This window comes from Coenobita brevimanus, chromosome 40 (assembly GCF_032717465.1).
Source record: "Coenobita brevimanus isolate Jiangsu-jjx chromosome 40, ASM3271746v2, whole genome shotgun sequence".
NCBI classification, from domain to species: Eukaryota; Metazoa; Arthropoda; class Malacostraca; order Decapoda; family Coenobitidae; genus Coenobita; species Coenobita brevimanus.
In genome coordinates, this window is record NC_136993.1 from 3,747,438 (window position 1) to 3,767,112 (window position 19,675).

At 44.1% G+C, this 19,675-nt stretch overlaps 1 protein-coding gene across 1 annotated transcript in view; it reads left to right on the plus strand.

The window, feature by feature from the left end:
* The window catches only part of LOC145397250 (uncharacterized), a 43,050-nt gene that overhangs the window by 19,799 nt on the left and 3,576 nt on the right, over nt 1–19,675 (plus strand). Inside the window, exon 4 of the mRNA XM_080270446.1 lies at nt 4,584–4,769. Coding sequence (XP_080126572.1) covers nt 4,584–4,769 — 186 coding nt within the window. The remainder of the gene's footprint in view (nt 1–4,583; nt 4,770–19,675) is intronic.

Here is a 19,675-nt window from a genome sequence, read left to right on the forward strand (position 1 = left end):
AAAAACATGGAGAACAACCATAAAAGTACTCACAGAAGCCATTTAGGTCGATTTTGAGTCAATTCTCCCTGAGCAGGTGGTTGAAAACTTAAGAGTAACGCCTGTAGACTTCACTGTCTGCCACAGCCACAGAATGAAAGGAGGCAGAAGCTCTGCATTTTCTTCATTGGTAACTATGCTATTCAAGCCAAGGACACTTGTTGGGTATATAGATGATATAGGAAGTGTCCCTAAGCATAGTTATGTATGTTAGCGCATTATGACAAGCGAGCAAGTGAGTTGGATTGCCTAATTATAATGTTCAAATTTTGTCAAATATATCAAATTGCCGCTGTACATGTACGTCGCTGGCATTGTCCGCGCATATAGGGGCTGCCGTACATGTATGTTGTCGGCATGGGGCCGGTTAACCCCAAAACCGCGGGCTTGTTTTGCTTTGACTTGCGGCTCCTTCGGGCATATTTGCGCTCCGACAGACTCTCTAAAAATATTTGCCAAAAATCAGTTATTAGTCCTAGAATATTAAAATTACATATGCATATGGCACATACCTTCAGCTTTCTCCTGGGATGTTTGTTGAGCCTTTGTCGAGTACCATAGGACTTGTGGAGACCTCTGAAGTTGGGTAACGAAATCTCCACTTTACACTTCCCGACAACCCGTAATATGATTACCACAGCCTGATATCATCACTAGAAACACTATTCTATGATTCTCAAATGGTTTGGAATCCATACTCCAAAAAAAAAACACTGTGAAAGCAATTAATTTACGAGGGCGTATGACCTTCCCACTTGCAATCGTTCGCCGCTGGTGTTCTGTCATTTATTATTCATAAAACTCCTCACACTTTATATTTCTATTACTATATAACACTTATATTTATCTGCAGTCTTTATCCATAAGTTTGCTTCAGTAATAGTAGTTTATTGTCACTGTAGGCATTCAATTTCTCTTTCAGTAAAATACGTAGCATTCACTTTCTCATCCTGTATATTAGCGTTGAGAGTGAAAGTCACTTTCACCTTCTCTCTCATAACTCATAGTATTCATACATGCTTGAGTGAAACTTTCACTTTCATTACTCCTAATATATGTACTGTACTCGTATTCTTATAATATAATACAACTCATTTACAATTCTTTTTACATTCTCTATGTTATTTACATTATTTACATTTCTGTTTTATTTACACGTGTTAGGCACTGTCACTTGCAGTAACTTATAAAACTATTTTCCACTTCACGTATATTTACATTCATTGCTTTTACTTTTTTTTTTTTTTTTTTTTTTTTTTTTTTAATGCGAGGAAGAAGGAACCAAAGGCCATGGCCCGCAGTAACAGTTCCCTCCAAGAGAAAAACAAAATACAATAGAGAGCCAAATTCAAGATCCGATCATTTTGAGATGCCTGGACACACTGCGTTTGAAAGACTGGAGATCATAGGCAGCAGGAAATACAGATAGAGGGAGACAGTTCCAGAGCTGACCTGTTGCATAAATGAAAGACTGGGAGTAACGGTTAACTCTTGCATTAGAGAGTTGGACAGAAAAGGGATGAGAGTTTGCTGCCAGACGGGTGCTACGCGCCCGTCGTAGAGGTGGAGGAATGCAAGCAGACAGTTCAGAGGAGCAGTGACCATTAAAGTAGCGATAGAAAAGAGATAAAGATGCAACAGTGCGGCGAAGAGACAGAGGTTGAAGGGAGTCAGTAAGAGGAGGAGAGTTAATGAGACGAAAAGCCTTTGACTCCACCCTATTGAGAAGAGCTGTATGTGGGGAACCTCCCCACACATGAGAGTTGTACTCCACACAGGGGCGGATAAAACCCCTGTATAGAGTCAACAATTGTGCAGGGGTAAAGAAAGAGCGGAGTCGGCTTAGCACACCCAATCTCTTGGAAGCAGATTTTACAAGAGATGTAATATGGTCTTTCCAAGATAAGTCCCGAGTAAATGAAACCCCAAGCATGTTCAAGGATGATGCAGGATTAAGCTGAATATTATTAAACATTAATGGGTATACCTGTGGAAGATTTTGTCGGGTTGATAAGTGCAAGAACTGAGTCTTAGATGCATTAAAGACAACCATATTATTTTTACCCCAGTACATTATTTACATTTCCACTTGCACTGTTTTACTCACCAGAAAGATCGTAGTCACTCTCTATCATTTGTCAACCCTTTACCTTTTTCCACACGAGGTTTAGTAGGGGGTAGAGGTCACAGGGAGCTAAAAAGCAGCGGAATTTGACAGGCGCAAATCCAATGTACTTTCACCTTGAAAGGTGACAGTAAACTGATACTGGTGGCCTGCCTCTAGGGGGAGTGCAATACTGCCAACGTCAGCCTTGTGACAGCTGCTAATATATAGCTATGAAATGATTGGCAGGAAATCTAGACAGTACATAATAAATTAGGTAGTTCCAGGTGAATGTAAATATCACTTATGCTTCTCCCTTCCCTCCTTATATATATTTTTATTACGAGAATAGATTATACGGCATATTTCAAGGGGAAATAAACAGCGAAAATTAGCGAACAAGTGCACGTGAGGTGTTGTCAGGTGATAATTAGCCAATTTCAGGTGTATGGCACTATCACTTACCTTATTTCTTTTTTGTATATATTATTTGGTATAAGAATAGGGCATAGGGCTTATTTCAATGGATGAAATCAGTGGAAAATTCCAGGGAAGATTTACTTTGCGTAGAATACAGTGTGGTGGCCTGCAACAATTAGGTAGTTCCAGGTGAATGTAAATATCACTTAGGCTTCTCCCTTCCTTTCTTATATATATTTTTATTACGAGAATAGATTATACGGCATATTTCAAAGGGAAATAAACAGCGAAAATTAGCGATTGAGTGCACGTGAGGTGTTGTCAAGTGATAATTAGCCAATTCCAGGTGTATGGCACTCTCACTTACCTTATTTCTTTTTTGTATATATTATTTGGTATAAGAATAGGGCATAGGGCTTATTTCAATGGATGAAATTAGTGGAAAATTCCAGGGAAGATTTACTTAGCGTATCATGGCCATGCAGGCGAGAGGAGAGGGTAATGGAGGGGAGGTAGGAAGGGGAGTCAAGAACGGGGAGAAATGGCTAAATTGTCAACAATGGATGGGAGTACAGATGAGATTAGGAGTGCTGACTAGTGTTGGACATTGGCAGTACTGATAGATGACACAAGCCACCACTTGAAAGCCCGGGTGAATTCAAAATAACAGTCACAAAAGTGATGCCCCGCAGTATGATCCCTTTTTCCCAAGCGTCATGAAAGTGACGCCCCACGATTAAGGGGTTAAGAAGATATGGATAGTATAAAAGAAAATATCAAGGCATACAGTGCAAAATACGTTAACAATGGAGAAGAGTTAAAAGGGTCTCCGAGGGTAACAGATGAGGCACATAGCTCTGGTGCTCATATCTGTAAGTTTTTTCCCCTAGGTGTTACCCAAGAATTTAATTTTACCTACCAGTCGTCAAAGGGTGTATAGACACCCGAGTCAAGCAACACCAGTTGCTTGCACCAGGACTCGAACCTTGGTGCAAATAAGCTGGTAGCATCATCACTAGCTGTACAAACTGCTCAGCTACAACAGCAGTAAATGAGAATATGTCTCTCATTGTTGGGGTGTCTGAGGTCACTCATAATTTCAGTAACCATTTTCTTCATATAGTTGTTGGTTGATTGAGGCACTTAACATCCTCTCGCTTGTTGCAGCACTGCCTTTATGCGTCACTACACTAAGTGACAAACCAGATGGTGTCCTGTAGCCCAGGAAGCCATTCATGGCATTGGATTGTAACCATACCTTGTGGATGCTTGGTGATTTAATGGGTTATTGCTCTCCAGCCGGATGGGACCTGTATGATTTCCATCCGGGGGATTAGGGTTTATAGTGTACATAATGTCATTTGGTGGCGAGTGAGGCTGGTCACCCATGCCATACATATTAGGACAGAATAGCCTAGCTTGATCCCCTGTGCTTCTAATAAAGAAGAAGAAGAAGAAGAAGAAAAAAAATGGATGATACAGTAGATAGTTTTGTTGATGAAAACATGCCAGTGTGATGCTGCCATTATGTGCTGTTTGGTGAAGCAGTCAACCCATTCACTGTGATGATGCATTTGTTCTATTCAGGCTACTTGTTAGTGAGATTACAATTTATGGATAGCCTCTGATGGTGATGCGATCAGTGAAGTCTGTATTTAATCCCTTCTGTTTGAAAAGTCTCCTCTGTTCTGAATAAGATCTAGACTGCATCACTGGATTGGGGGAATTCTGGGTGCTTAGACTGACCTTGGTAGAAAGAGTGAGAGAACTTGTGAGTAATCATAAACCTCCCTTACTCTGGTGGAGAGAAGTGCTTCAATTCGCTGGCATCAGTATAACCAGACAGCCGTGTTGCCTGGTTATACTAATGTCCCTCAACCTCCCTCCTTATCCCTTGAAAGGGGGTTGGTGGACTGCGGAAGGAAGGCATGCAATCCACCATGTTCGTGTCCAGAAAAACAAAAATAGTAACAACAATACCCCACTGTTCAAGACTAATGTGGAACTACTGTTATGCTAGGAAACGGAAGAAACTCAGGCATGATGCAGGATGCCAACCCCGAAGAAAGGGGTGGTGGAGACTTCAAAAGGCAAAAACAGGATTATGAAGAACCACCTCCCCCGGAACCGAAAAAATGGTCAGACATGTTGCAGTATAATGATGACCATGATCAGGAATGGTTTGATGCAGAGAATGCACGACTGGGTAAGCCTCTTATGTACTATACTGAAATACTTATAGAATACAGTGCAGTATAGTAGTGTGTGTGTGTGTGTGTGTGTGTGTGTGTGTGTGTGTGTGTGTGTGTGTGTGTGTGTGTGTGTGTGTGTGTGTTTTGTGGTATACTGTACGGTAAGAACTGAACACAGTGTTTATATTAGATCATAAGTACTGTATTCTAGCAGATTTACATTTAACTTGAAGCATACATCAGGGTAATCACGCCAGTTTTTTGCTTTTTTTTTTTTTCTCATTAATTGTTAATGTCACATAAACTATATGTGTGGCTGGCTCCAGTTTATTGCCTCAGGTTATAGGTGTTTATGTATGAGGAAACTATACTGTGAAAATATTGCTGCACAAAGTAATAACTTTGCGTATACAGTATATGGGAAAACATTGCCCCATGCTTTTTGTGCACAAACACTGTTTGCCAGTGGCATTACCTTCAAACAAACATAAAGCACTGCTGAGAACAGAACATTGTGAGATATTAGAAACTCATGCAATGCTGAGAACAGAGTATTGTGAAATACTGTATTTAAAATTCATGTAGCATACATGGACTCAGCATTAAATGTAATGAAGATATGTAATGAAATTGTGTTGACAGCATCAATGAATAAATCTCAAATTTAGCATGGCTCGATTTTGACGTCTTGATTTTCAATAGCACATCAGATAACTAGCGTGCAATTTTTGACCAAACTATTTTCCTGGGTTGAGGCTGGGGTTTGGAATTTTGCAGTGTAAAACTGAAAAATTACAGTAGATGGTGGTGACCTTATTGGTAGATGGGGATGCTCACCATCCACTCACTCTGTGTAGTGCTGCTCTCGGGTCCCCTCCCTGTAAAACAAGTAACACAAAGACACAGCAACCACTTGAGGGATTATGGTGTCTGGCAATAAGGAGATAGACAGTTGTCGTCGAAAAACATGGGTGGCTGTAGACAATCATCCGACGAAAAGATCATGGCCCATACTTGTACTGAACTGGCATTAGACAACAAACCCTCATGTGATGATGGCACTTTTTGTGACAGTTAACATTTACATTATAAAAGTTAGTAACTGATTCAGGTTACACTCCTGGTATTCCTACTTAAATCAAAATTTTGTTACTGAAAATTATTTGAGTAAAGAAAATATAGAAATATGAGGTGTATCGTTAATGGTAGGATAGAATGGTAGGATAGAAGTTGTGAAAGCAATGAAGAAAGTTAAGTCGGGGAAAGCCCAAGGAATTGATGGAGTGTGGTGAAATGCTGAAGCATGGGGGAGAGATAGTAGGAGAATGGATGCGGAAGATGTGCAGATTGGCCTGGGAGGAAGGTTGAGTCCCAGAGGATTGGAAGTCAGGTATAATTATTCCCTTGTACAAAGGAGAGGGGGGTGTGAGTTGGGAGCAGGGTAGTGAAATGGCGGGGGACAGGGCGACTTGGAGGCGATTTGTTTGTGGCCACCCCAAACGGGATTGAGGCGTCTGGCAATAGATAGATAGATAGACAAAGGAAAAGGAGAAAAAGAAGTGTGAGGTAATCATAGGGGCATTTGTCTTCTTAGTATAATAGGAAAAGTGTATGGTAGGATACTTATTGACAGAGTTAGAGAAAGAACAGAGGAATTAGTTGGAGAAGAACAGGGAGGCTTTAGGAAGGGAAGAGGTTGTGTAGATCAGATATTCATTCTTAGATCTTTTGTGGAAAAGTTTCTTGAGAAGGGAAAGAAGTTGTATGCGGCTTTCATGGATTTGAAGAAAGCATATGACAGGGTGGATAGACAAGGATTGTGGAAAGTATTAAGAATATATGGAGTAGATGGGAAGTTGTTGAATGCTGTGAAGAGTATGTATGATGGTGCTAAGGCTGCAGTGCGTGTGGATGGTGAACTGAGTGAATTTTTCTCTTTCAAGGTTTGGTTGAAACGGATGTGTCATGTCCCCATGGTTGTTCAATCTGTACATGGATGGGGTAATAAAAGAGGTACAAGGTAGGGTAGTGGATGTTGGAGTGGCCCTGGTGAGAGAGGGTAGTGTTTGGAAACTCCCTGTACTGTTGTGTGCGGATGATACTGTGTTGTTGAGTGAAGACGAAGGGGAGCTGCAAGGCTTGGTGGATGAGTTTGGGAGAGTGTGTAAGAAACGGAATCTAAAGGTAAATGTAGGGAAGAGTAAAGTGATGGTCATTGAGAGAGGTGAAGTCAGTGAATGTACAGCGAGGTTGGATGGTGAGGAATTGGAAAATGTGAGTACATTTAAGTACATGGGTAGTGTGATGAGTAAGGATGGAGGTTTGGAGGGGGAAGTGCTTGAAAGGGTAGGGCAGGGAAGAAAGGTTGCTGTTCTTGATAGCAGTGATAAGAAACAGGGAAGTGAGCATGGAAGTGAAAAAGTTACTACATGACAGTACAGTGCTCGTCAGAAGTATTCAGCGTTGTCCGCCGGGCGCGCAATACTTATGGCCCAAAAAGAATCACCCATTTTTGGGGGTAAGAATTGAGCCACAAGTTTGAGCTCCGAGCATGACGTCACGGTAGCCTGAGGCCTTCTGACGCGCTGGTTGGTTCCCGCCTCAGTCGCCCACGGGCTGCCTGAGAGAGAGGAACTCCGCCGAGTGTCCCTCTCAAATTGCGCCATTTTTTACCGAGTGTCCCGCAGTGTTTTGGCCTTCAAAACTTTGTTATGGCACCTACCCGTGAACTATCGAGTGAAATCATATCCCAGATCATTGCTCTAAAGGAGGCAGGCCACCAGACAAAGGAAATTAGTGAATTGGTTGGTGTGGCACGATCGACAGTGCGTCGTTGGTGTGCACGGTTTCGGGAGGAAAACAGTGGTGAAGTTCCCACAAAGAAACCGAGGTCTGGTAGGCCTAGGAAAACTTCCCCAAGGTCTGTTAATGTTTTAAAACGTGCAGTGGAGTTTAATCCTTGTGTGAGTGCAAGGAAAATTAAGGAGAGCAACCCGGAAGTGTTTGGTGAGGTGTCAGTTAGAACAGTGTCTCGTAGGGTGCATGAGCTTGGTTACACAAGTCACAGGCCTGTGAAAAAGCCTCTTCTCTCTAGCAGCCAGAGAATTCGTAGGCTTGCCTTTGCTAATAAATATCTAAATTGGGGTGAGGAGCAATGGTTGTCAGTGTTGTGGTCTGATGAGGCAACGTTTAGTGTTACCTGTAACAGAGGAGCATGCAAAGGTAGTGACCCACTTGACCCACGGTATGTAGAAAGCACAGTTAAACATCCTGATTCACTCATGGTATAGGGTTGTTTTTCAGGGAAGGGTTTGGGGAAGCTTGTTGTACTTCCCAAGAACCTCAGAGTGAATCAGGATGTTTACCTGGAGCTTCTGTGTGATCATTTACCAGACTCCTTTGAGCTAACAGGTGCACGAGTGTTTCAGCAGGACGGTGCACCTGCTCACAAGGCCAAATCGGTCACCAATTGGCTTCGTGACTGCGAGGTATCATTCATGACAGACTGGCCAGGAAATAGCCCAGACCTCAACCCGATTGAAAACCTCTGGTACCTCGTAAAGAAGAGTCTCCAAGGGAAGGACGTGAGCTCTCTGCCTAAGCTGGAAGCCGCCATTCGTGACTCCTGGGACAAAATACCCCTCCAGCACCTCAGGAGCCTCGCCCTTTCACTTCCAAGATGTCTCAGGTCCGTGAAGAAACGTAAAGGCTACCCTACGAAGCACTAAAGGTAAATAAAATGCATTATTTATATGTTTTTTCAATGTTGAAAGGTTTGTTTCTCAGGAGGGACGCAGGGCGCCCCATACTTCTGACGAGCACTGTATTGTGATACCAACTCTAACGTATGGAAGTGAAGCTTGGACATTGTTGGAAGGACACAAGTCAAGAGTGAGAGCAGTGGAAATGTGTTATTTAAGAGGAGCCTGTGGAGTCACATGGAGAGACAGGCTGACAAATGAGGATATAAAGGAGCGTTGTGGTGTGGATGTGGATGTGATAGGAAGTGTTAGGATGAATACACTGAGGTTGTTTGGCCATGTGGAGGGGATGGAGGGTGAAAGACTGACGAAGAGAGTGTATGTGAGTGAGGTGGAGGGGGGGAGAGGGAGGGGGAGGCCGAGGATGAGATGGAGGGATGGGGTGGAGAGGTATATGAGAGAGGGGTGTGTGAGCTGGGAGCAGGGCAGTGAAATGGTGGGGGACAGGGCGACTTGGAGGCGATTTGTTTGTGGCCACCCCGAACGGGATTGAGGCGTCTGGCAATAGATAGATAGATAGATAGATAGATCGTTAATGGTGTACATTCAATCAGCTGTGTACGTGTTCAAGGAGGCAATCTCATGTGGATCAAAGATGCAGATGATGTTATTCAGTCTTGATCTAGCCCCACCAAACAATTGAAGAACAGTGTTGCATTTCACACATTATACGGTAACCAAAATGAATTAAACAGATACTGAGTGAATGTTTGTATATACAAATATGTATATCTGTCAATCTATCTATCTATCTATCTATCTATATACAGTACAATCCCAGTTAACCGGGAGGCTTGGGGAATTTACCTTCCCGGTTACAGATTTTTCCCGTATTTCTGATATTCAAATCGGGTCTATACAAAGGCCATAATTCTCACAGCAGTAAATACAATTCAGGTACTCACCACTCACATCAAGGGCCACACTAAGAGATTCCACCTGAAAAATTGCCTCGTAAACACACACCATGGTCATAATGCACGTGCATGCAATGCCTAGCAGTACTGCAAAATGCACAACTCTATTCTGTTAACTACCGAATTATTGGGTGTATGTACTGTATTCATAGAAGTGGAAAAATAAATAAAATCTTGAACATTTGTTGGTGGACAGATTTTAAGACTGCACTGTAGAATTATCACGACGCCTGTGCCCCCATGTGAGCTTTGTTTACGGTCCTGGCCCCAACTGACCACCACCATTCCACCCATCACCCACCAGTCTGCTGTTTTGCACCGTTCTGTTAACTACCGAAGTATTTGTTGTATGTACTGTACTCATAAAAATGGAAAAATAAAGAAATAAAATCCTGAACATTTATTGATGAACTGATGTTAAGACTGCATTGTAGAATTATCACGACACCTGTGCCCCCATATGAGCATTGTTTATGGTCCTGCCCCTGACTGTATTTCTTCCCTGACCGCCACCAATCCACCCCTCACCCGCCAAGCAGCTGTTTTGCACAAAATAAAATAAATGATGTACAAAGTGCAAGCCTTTTTTTTTCTTCTTCCAGCAAAGTAAGCATTCATTCCTATTAATTTTTTTTTTTTTTTTTTTTTTTTTTTAAACTCTGCCAGTGCATATGTGCTCTGAGATGAATTAATGTGGTGCAAGTTATAGTTGGTCGGTTAGGAAGAAAAACGCACCGACGTTTGCTGATTTGCTCTTCCGAGGAGTCTGGTTTACCAACTCCATGCCTGTCTTTGAGACGATTTAACCATCCAATACTGAAATCACACTCGACTTCTATATTCAATTTACTGTGAAACTCTCTTGCTTTTTCTTGTATAAGAGGACCAGAAATACATGCTCCCTTAAATCTTGCTAAGCAAAACCACTCATACGATGAAGAGTATGCCTTTTTGCAGTGGACTTACTTGTTTTGCTTTTCATGAAAAATTCATTGAGTTTGGATGCTTGGGTCTTGATATTGTAAATCATTGAATTTCCTACATTATATTCAGTCATCAGTGTTTTATATTGTTTGCCTTTTTCAAGTCAATTGCATATGTCCTGCTTCTGTTTCAAGGTAAGCACGACATGCTTACGTTGAATTTGCTCTTTAGGCATTTTGGAGTGTAGAAATACAGTCTATCAGGGCAACACAACAGCAAGTGAGCTTGTTTACTGTCTGGTGGTAAAAAGCAGACTGGTGATTTATGGAGGATGTGGATGATGACTGAATTCAAGAAGGGGAAACAGGGGGAGAGGAGGGGTGGTTAAGAGGATTTATTAGGGATTTACATTAACTGGAAATGCCTTCACCTCGCTTTGTCTGACTTCACCCAGCCTCGCGTGACACGATTAACCCTTTAACCGCGGGTATTGTTTTGGTCTGACTGTCCTCTCCCGCGGGGGTTTCAGCCAAATGTAAACAAACCTTTAAACCTTAATAACTCTGCACAGAATAAAGCTAGAGAAAAAAATTAGGTACCATTAGAAAGTACTAACCTTCAGCTTTCCATTGATGTAGGTTTCATGACTCTGTTGACTTTCACAGGACGGGCAGTGCCGTTAGAAGTGAGGGGTGTAAAATCACTATTTTTCGCTCACACATCATTACCTTCGCTCATACACCATTACCAAATGCCAACCTCATTCTGATAATAATACTATAAACATATATGAACACTGCACATACGATAAACACCCACTCTGTGTTCACTGAGGCAGGTAAAAGGCACTGTAATTACCTGCACTTCACTGCCACATCAGTGGTGTTGTAATCACTATTTTTCGCTCACACACCATTACCAAATGCCAACCTCATTCTGATAATAATACTATAAACATATATGAACACTGCACATACGATAAACACCCACTCTGTGTTCACTGAGGCAGGTAAAAGGCACTGTAATTGCCTGCACTTCACTGCCACATCAGCGGTGTTGTAATCACTATTTTTCGCTCACACACCATTACCAAATGCCAATCACATTCTGATAATAATACTATAAACATATATGAACACTGCACATACGATAAACACCCACTCTGTGTTCACTGAGACAGGTAAAGGCACTGTAATTGCCTGCACTTCACTGCCACATCAACATGTGTTGTCACTCACACAGCTGGACAGATACTGATGCGCGCTTGCTCAGGGGTGGGGTGGGGGGCCCAGGGGGTGGGAGGTGGGGCCCCAGGGGGGGAAGAGGGAGGTGGGGGTCGGCTGGAGTGAAAGAATTTAATAGCTACTCTCCCTTGAAACAATTGGCGCACGGAAAAAACGCGGGGTATTCAAAATATTCACAAACATTCGAGAATGACACCCGCGGTTTGGTCCAGTTTTTGCAACGTCATTCTGGAATGACACCCGCGGTTAAAGGGTTAAACAGCGGTTTGGCAGTCCATTCAAATTGGCGTACAGTTATAACTTACTGCCACATTCACCAGCCCTTGAATTTTCCCATTTTTCTGAGTATTCCGTTTGTTTGGATACCGGATAGCAGGGATTGTACTGGGGGAGGCGGTAGCTCAGTCGGTAGAGAGGTGGCCTGCGGTCGTACCGGACCCAGGTTCAAATCCTCGCTGGGGCAGGGAACAGTTTAAGGATTTGAATTTATAAAAACAGACGTTACTGATTTACCAGAAGACCCGCCGACATGTCGTAAAAATACCCCCGCTAATACCAATACACCAGTCCTGTATGAGACAGCCCGAGCACGTATTCAATATGGACGGTGGGTGTTAGTGCCGAAGTGGTGACATGTAGAGGTGTATAGTATGAAGGAGGACTACTGGGCCTTGGAAGCAGGCTGTGAAGCCTATGCCCAGAGTTGGACACATAAAAATATATATATATATATATATATATATATATATATATATATATATGTAAGTAATCCCTCCAATATCCGACGTAATGGAGCCATAGGCAGGTCCGGATAGTGGTCCTGTCCGGATATTGGGCCCCAGCTTCTGGACTTGTACTTATGGACCCTAACTCAGAAAAACACCTAAACAACTCCCTCTGGACATGCATAGCACCTATTTAAGACCCAAATTACACCAATAAGGGACATAAAAGACTGAAATAAATGCAAAAGAAGCATAAAATGAGGTTTTTGAGGTAGGTTCATACAATACTGTATTCAACATTCTGAGTACTTACAAGTCCCTGGCTCCTGGACTGGTAGTTATGGTCTCTAACCTAGCCTAACTCAGAAAAACACCTCCCTACTGCACATGCATTGTACCTAAGACACAGCATATTCACACCAATAAGGGACATAAAAGAGTGAAATGAGGTGTTTGAGGTAAGTATAGTATGGAAAATACAGTAGAGTACAGTATGAAACATTCTCCCTACTTACAGCAAGTCCATGGCCATCTCGATGAATAACCGCCTCCTCTCAGACTCTGACCGTAAGAAGGATTTCCTGAAGCACTTGCAGTACACTGTTCATGAAGTCTTGCGCTGAACTTAGTCATTCGCACCCAGAAGTCCATTCTCTTCACAGTGCTGTGAAGAGTATGTACGATGGTGCGAAGGCTGCAGTGCGTGTGGATGGTGAACTAAGTGAATTTTTCTATTTGAAAGTTGGGTTGAAACAGGGATGTGTCATGTCTACATCGTTGTTCAATCTGTACATGGATGGGGTAATAAAAGAGGTACAAGGTAGGGTAGTAGATGTTGGAGTGGCCCTGGTGAGAGAGGGTAGTATTTGGAAACTCCCTGTACTGTTGTTTGCAGATGATACTGTGTTGTTGAGTGAAGTCGAAGGGGAGCTGCAAGGCTTGGTGGATGAGTTTGGGAGAGTGTGTAAGAAACGGAATCTAAAGGTGAATGTAGGGAAGAGTAAAGCGATGGTCTTTGAGAGAGGTGAAGTCAGTGAATGTACAGCGAGGTTGGATGGTGAGGAATTGGAAAATGTGAGTTCATTTAAGTACTTGGGTAGTGTGATGAGTAAGGATGGAGGTTTGGAGGGTGAAGTGCTTGAAAGGGTACAGCAGGGAAGAAAGGTTGCTGGTTCTTTGAAAGCAGTGATAAGAAACAGGGAAGTGAGCATGGAAGTGAAAAAGTTACTACATGACAGTATTGTGATACTAACTCTAACGTACAGAAGTGAAGCTTGGACGTTGTTGGAAGGACACAAGTCAAGAGTGAGAGCAGTGGAAATGAGTTATTTAAGAGGAGCCTGTGGAGTCACATGGAGAGACAGGCTGACGAATGAGGAAATAAAGGAGCGTTGTGGTGTGGATGTGGATGTGATAGGAAGCATTATGAGGAACACACTGAGGTGGTTTGGCCATGTGGAGGGGATGGAGGGTGAAAGACTGACGAAGAGAGTATGTGAGTGAGGTGGAGGGGGGAAGAGGGAGGGGGAGGCCGAGGATGAGATGGAGGGATTGGGTGGAGAGGTATATGAGAGAGGAGGGTGTGAGTTGGGAGCAGGGCAGTGAAATGGCGGGGGACAGGGCGACTTGGAGGTGATTTGTTTGTGGCCACCCCAAACGGGATTGAGGCGTCTGGCAATAGATAGTAACTTAATAAGTGTTGCACTCTGCACTTTAAGTCTTTCCACTCCTATAACCATTTTCTAAACCAAAAACACACAAGTTAATTTACGTTAAATTTAGTCCAAAAATTATTTGTCTTTTCACTCACAACTGTAAATCCTTAACACAATGCACTGTTTTTTCACTGCACAACACTGTAAATTCCCGTGTGGTCTAGTGGAGAAGTTTTTGGCGTCTAATCACTGTCTGAGAGTAGCACAGGGAGGTGACCTAGGGGTGCGTCGCTGGGTCGTGGTGATGCCATACCCACTGCAGACGACTCTGAAGACAGACGCAAACTCACGTCGAGCGGTGACTCCACCGTGGCTGATGTGCTGGGCTGTGGCTCGGAGCATGAGGGCCTGTCTTGGGGAGGCAATGGAGTGGAGCCAGAGCTGGGCACAGCGGGGGTCACAGGCCTGAAAAAACTGTCAGTGGTTGATTGACGCAAGGAACGACGACTCTGACGATTTATGATGCGCTGCCTGAAAGTACGCACTTCCTCCACAAGTCCCAAGGGCCCCATCTCCTTGTCGCAGTCCGGGTGTTCCAGGTAGTCCAGAATGAACTCTAGGTGTTCCCGGAGTGCGCTCAGCTTGGGGATGGCTGGAGTTGTGTCATGCTGAGAGGAGTCCGCATCATCGTCGCCGTCCTCGTTGGAATCTTCAAGCTGGGTACTGACACCTGCAACTGAAGATGCGATCTCGATATCAGACAGGGTCTGATATCCAGGATCGCCCTCGTCATCATCCAACTACTCACGCATGTCGTCCACATCAACATCGTCGCCATGTGTACGTAGACGTGCATGGAAGTCATCCATGTCAAAACCTAAGAAATTGTACTCCACATCCGTTCCGAGAAGCAGACTAGACCAACCATTTTCTAGAGTCTTGACCGGGATTTCCTTCCATGCACTGGCCCAGTTGTAGATTGCAGACTTGATGTAGCAGCGAAGGTTTCCCAAAGTCCGCTGGCCTCGCGTGTCCCGTCCCTCCCTGCACTCGTCCTCGTCCTCGAGAACAACCATCACCTCGTCCAGGAACTTCCGGCGGTATAGGCTCTTCGTTGCCACGATCACTCCTTGGTCCATTGGTTGGATAAGAGCAGTCGTATTAGGTGGCAGAAACATGCACCTAATGCGGCCATTCTCAGCCACCAAGTCCCTGTTGCACGGGTGGGCAGGTGCATTGTCGAAAAGAAGGAGGGCCTTTACCTGGTCGCGTGGGATTCCCAGTTTCTCTATCTGGTAATGTATGACCTTGACAAAATGGCGGTGGAACCAGTCTTTGAAGATCTGGGCTGTGAACCTTGCCTTCAAAGAATGGTACCAGACGACAGGGACATCCATCACCCCACGAAGACACCGAGGCTGCTTTGCGCGGCCAACAATAACGGGCTTAAGCCGGTGCATGCCGTTAGCTTTGGCACAACACAAAGCAGATATCCGTTCTTTGGAGAGCTTGCGGCCATATACACGCTTCTCTGTCTCCTCGGCTAGAGTGTTCGTTGGCAAAGAGCGATAGAATAAACCAGTTTCCTCTGCGTTGTAGACTTGACCGAGAGTGAGGCCCTTCCTGTCGATTAAGCCCTTCACCTTGTGCCAAAACTCGTCAACTCCATCCTTGTTAGTGTCCAAAGCTTCGCCATGAGCCTTACGGTTGGTAAGGCCATCTCGTAACTTAAATGCGAAGAGCCAACCCTCGGATGCCTTGAAGTCTAGGGCATCATGAAGCCTGGCGAACTTCTCAGCAGCAGCCTTCATCTCCATACCACGTACCATCACACCAGTGTCATGTTGCTGTCGATACCAAATGAACGTGGAGCGGTCGACTTCAGCAAACTTGGGAGTAAACATCACCTTTCTCTCCACATTGCATTTGCTTCTCGACGAGAAGTCAGCCATGTACTGCATGAGTTTGTCTCGGGATCTCTTAATATCAAACAAAGTGGATCGAGCCAGGTTAAACTCGCGGAGGATGCGTGAAGAAGACCACCCCGCATCTACTTTCTCCAATATCTCCTGCTTCTTCTCCACCACTCTCTTCCTCTTCTCAGGCAGCGGGGCCATCATCACACACACGAAGGAGAGGCACGAGAGCAGCAGGAGTGCCTGCAGCAGGTAAGGCACCACCACAAAAGCGAGCACGTGGGCAGCCATGACGACGAGCGTTCACTCGCGACGAGAGACAGGCAGAAAGTGGGGAGGATGCAGGGGCGCTCTAGCGGACGTCGGAGGAATGACGCATCACAACAAAGCTGCCCCACGCACCAAGTTCAAATTACGGGCAGGAAAAAAATCGTTTTTTTTTTTTTTTTTTTTTTTAATATTTTGCAGTTTTCGGACCATTTTGGGAATATTGGATCCCGGGACGATTAAGTCTGGTTAGTGGGGATGTTCGGATAGTGGGCGTTCGGATATTAGAGGGATTACTTATATGCATATACATATATATATATATATATATATATATATATATATATATATATATATATATATATATATATATATATATATATAGTTTTATGCGAGGAAGAAGGAACCAAAGGCCATGAGCCCGCAGTAACAGTTCCCTTCAAGAGAAAAACAAAATACAATAGAGAGCCAAAATCAAGATCCGATCATTTTGAGATGCCTGGACACACTGCTTTTGAAAGATTGGAGATCATAGGCAGCAGGAAATACAGACAGAGGGAGACAGTTCCAGAGCTGACCTGTTGCATAAATGAAAGACTGGGAGTAACGGTTAACTCTTGCATTAGAGAGTTGGACAGAAAAGGGATGAGAGTTTGCTGCCAGACGGGTGCTACGCGCCCGTCGTAGAGGTGGAGGAATGCAAGCAGACAGTTCAGAGGAGCAGTGACCATTAAAGTAGCGATAGAAAAGAGATAAAGATGCAACAGTGCGGCGAAGAGACAGAGGTTGAAGGGAGTCAGTAAGAGGAGGAGAGTTAATGAGACGAAAAGCCTTTGACTCCACCCTATTGAGAAGAGCTGTATGTGGGGAGCCTCCCCACACATGAGAGTTGTACTCCACACAGGGGTGGATAAAACCCCTGTATAGAGTCAACAATTGTGCAGGGGTAAAGAAAGAGCAGAGTCGGCTTAGCACACCCAATCTCTTGGAAGCAGATTTTACAAGAGATGTAATATGGTCTTTCCAAGATAAGTCCCGAGTAAATGAAACCCCAAGCATGTTCAAGGATGATGCAGGATTAAGCTGAATATTATTAAACATTAGTGGGTATACCTGTGGAAGATTTTGTCGGGTTGATAGGTGTAAGAACTGAGTCTTAGATGCATTAAAGACAACCATATTATTTTTACCCCAGTCAGAGATACGAGCCAAGTCAGACATTAGGTGTGCCATAGCCTCATCCCTTGTTTCTTGAAGTAACTGTTGAGATGGGCGTTGCGGGAACCGAATGGAAAGGTGAAGGGTGGAGTCATCAGCGTATGAGTGGATAGGGTTAGATGTACAGCTTAGAAGATCATTGATGAATAAAAGGAAGAGAGTTGGTGATAGGACAGAGCCCTGAGGAACACCACTGTTGATAGATCTAGGAGAAGAACGATGGCCGTCTACAACAGCGGCTATAGAACAACCAGAAAGGAAGCTAGCGATGAAGGCACAGATAGAAGGATAGAAACCGTAGGAGGGCGGTTTGGAAATTAAAGATTTATGCCAGACTCGATCGAAAGCCTTTGAGATGTCAAGTGCAATGGCAAAGCTTTCGCCAAAGTCCTGAAAGGAGGATGACCAGGAGTCTGAAAGGTAGGTGAGAAGATTGCCAGTGGAGCGTCCCTGATGGAACCCATACTGATGATCGGAAAGAAGGTTGTGATAGGACAGATGCCTTAAAATTTTTCTGTTAAGAATTGACTCGAAAACTTTTGAAATACAGGACGTTAAAGCAATTGGACGATAGTTGGAGGGTTGGGAGTGGTCACCCTTCTTGGGGACTGGCTGAATGAGAGCAAACTTCCAGCAAGAAGGAAAGGTACAAATTGACAGACAAAGGCGAAAGAGTTTGCCTAGGCAGGGTGTAAGCACAGAAGCACAGTTCTTGAGAACAACAGGAGGGACCCCATCAGGCCCATATGCCTTGTTAGTACTGAGGCCAGTGATGGCAGAAAATACATCAACTGAAGAAATTTTAATGTCAGCCATGAGGAAGTCAGAGGGGGGAAGTGATGGAGGAACAGCACCGGAATCGTCTAAGGTGGAATTGGAGGAGAAAGTCTGTGTGAAGAGATCTGCTTTATCAGTAGAAGAAATAGCTACAGAACCATCAGAGTAGAAAAGAGGAGGGAAGGATGATGAGGTAAAGTTGTTAGAAAGATTTTTGGCAAGGTGCCAGAAGGAGTGGGAAGAATTAGAGTTGGAGAGTTGAGAGCATTTAGTATGGATGAAATTATTTTTAGTAGAGCGAAGAACAGACTTAGCACTATTCCGGGCAGAAACGTAAAGTTGATGTGATTCAGGGGTGGGTTGGCTTCGGTACCTTTTGTAGGCCTTCTCCTTGTTGCGGACAGCATTAGAACAAGCATGATTAAACCAAGGCTTTCTTGCGTTAGTCAAAGGATATGAGAAAGGAATGTATGCTTCCATGCCCGAGAGAATAACCTCCGTAATGCGCAAGGCACACTCAGATGGCTCCCGGCCATGGAAGCAATAATCATTCCAGGGAAAATCAAAGAAGTACTGCCTGAGGACCTCCCAGTCCGTGGCTCCAAAATGCCACAGACAACGTTTCCCTGGAGGGTCCACAGGCTGTACCGGAGTGATAGGACAGGTTAAGGTAATAAAGTTGTGATCGGAGGAGCCCAATGGAGAGAAAAGATTAACAGAGTAAGCAGAAGGATTAGTTGTGAGGAAGAGGTCAAGTATGTTGGAGCGCTCTCCAAGGTGGTCAGGGATACGGGTAGGGTGCTGTACAAGCTGCTCTAGGTCATTAAGGATAGAAAAGATGGCTTGTTCACCAGGTGGATCCGTGAAGGGAGAGGAGAGCCAAAGGTGGTGGTGAACATTGAAATCTCCTAGAATGGAGATTTCAGAGAAAAGAGATATGGATAGAATGTTTTCCATCGTAGAAGTAAGATAGTCGAAGAATTTTTGATAGTCAGTAGAATTAGGGGATAAGTAAACAGCACAGATATATTTAGTCAGAGAATGACAGGAAAGCCGAAGCCAGAGTGTAGAGAATTCAGAGGGATCGAATTCAGGAACACGAGAGCAAGATAAGTCATTGCGTATATATACACAAGAGCCACCTTTGGCTTTCAGATGAGTATAGAGAAAGTAGGAGGATACAGAAAAGGGTTTGCTGTCAGTTGCCTCAGACAGCTGAGTCTCCGTTAGAAAAAGAAGGTGAGGTTTAGAGGAGGAGAGGTGGTGCTCAACAGAGCGAAAGTTAGAGGAAAGGCATCGAATGTTGCAGAAATGAAGAAGAAGAGAGTCAGACAGTGGTTCCAGGCACCTCGAGTCATCACCGGGAGAAGGGCGGATGGTGGGGGCATTTATGGTCCCCCCCCCCCTGGGGACTCCAAGGCTTGGTGAAGAGATGCCATTTTAGTTAAATTTTGAATAGGAAGTGAAGTGTGTACTGTGCATGTAGTTTGGTGTAGATAGTTGGAGAAATTTGTAC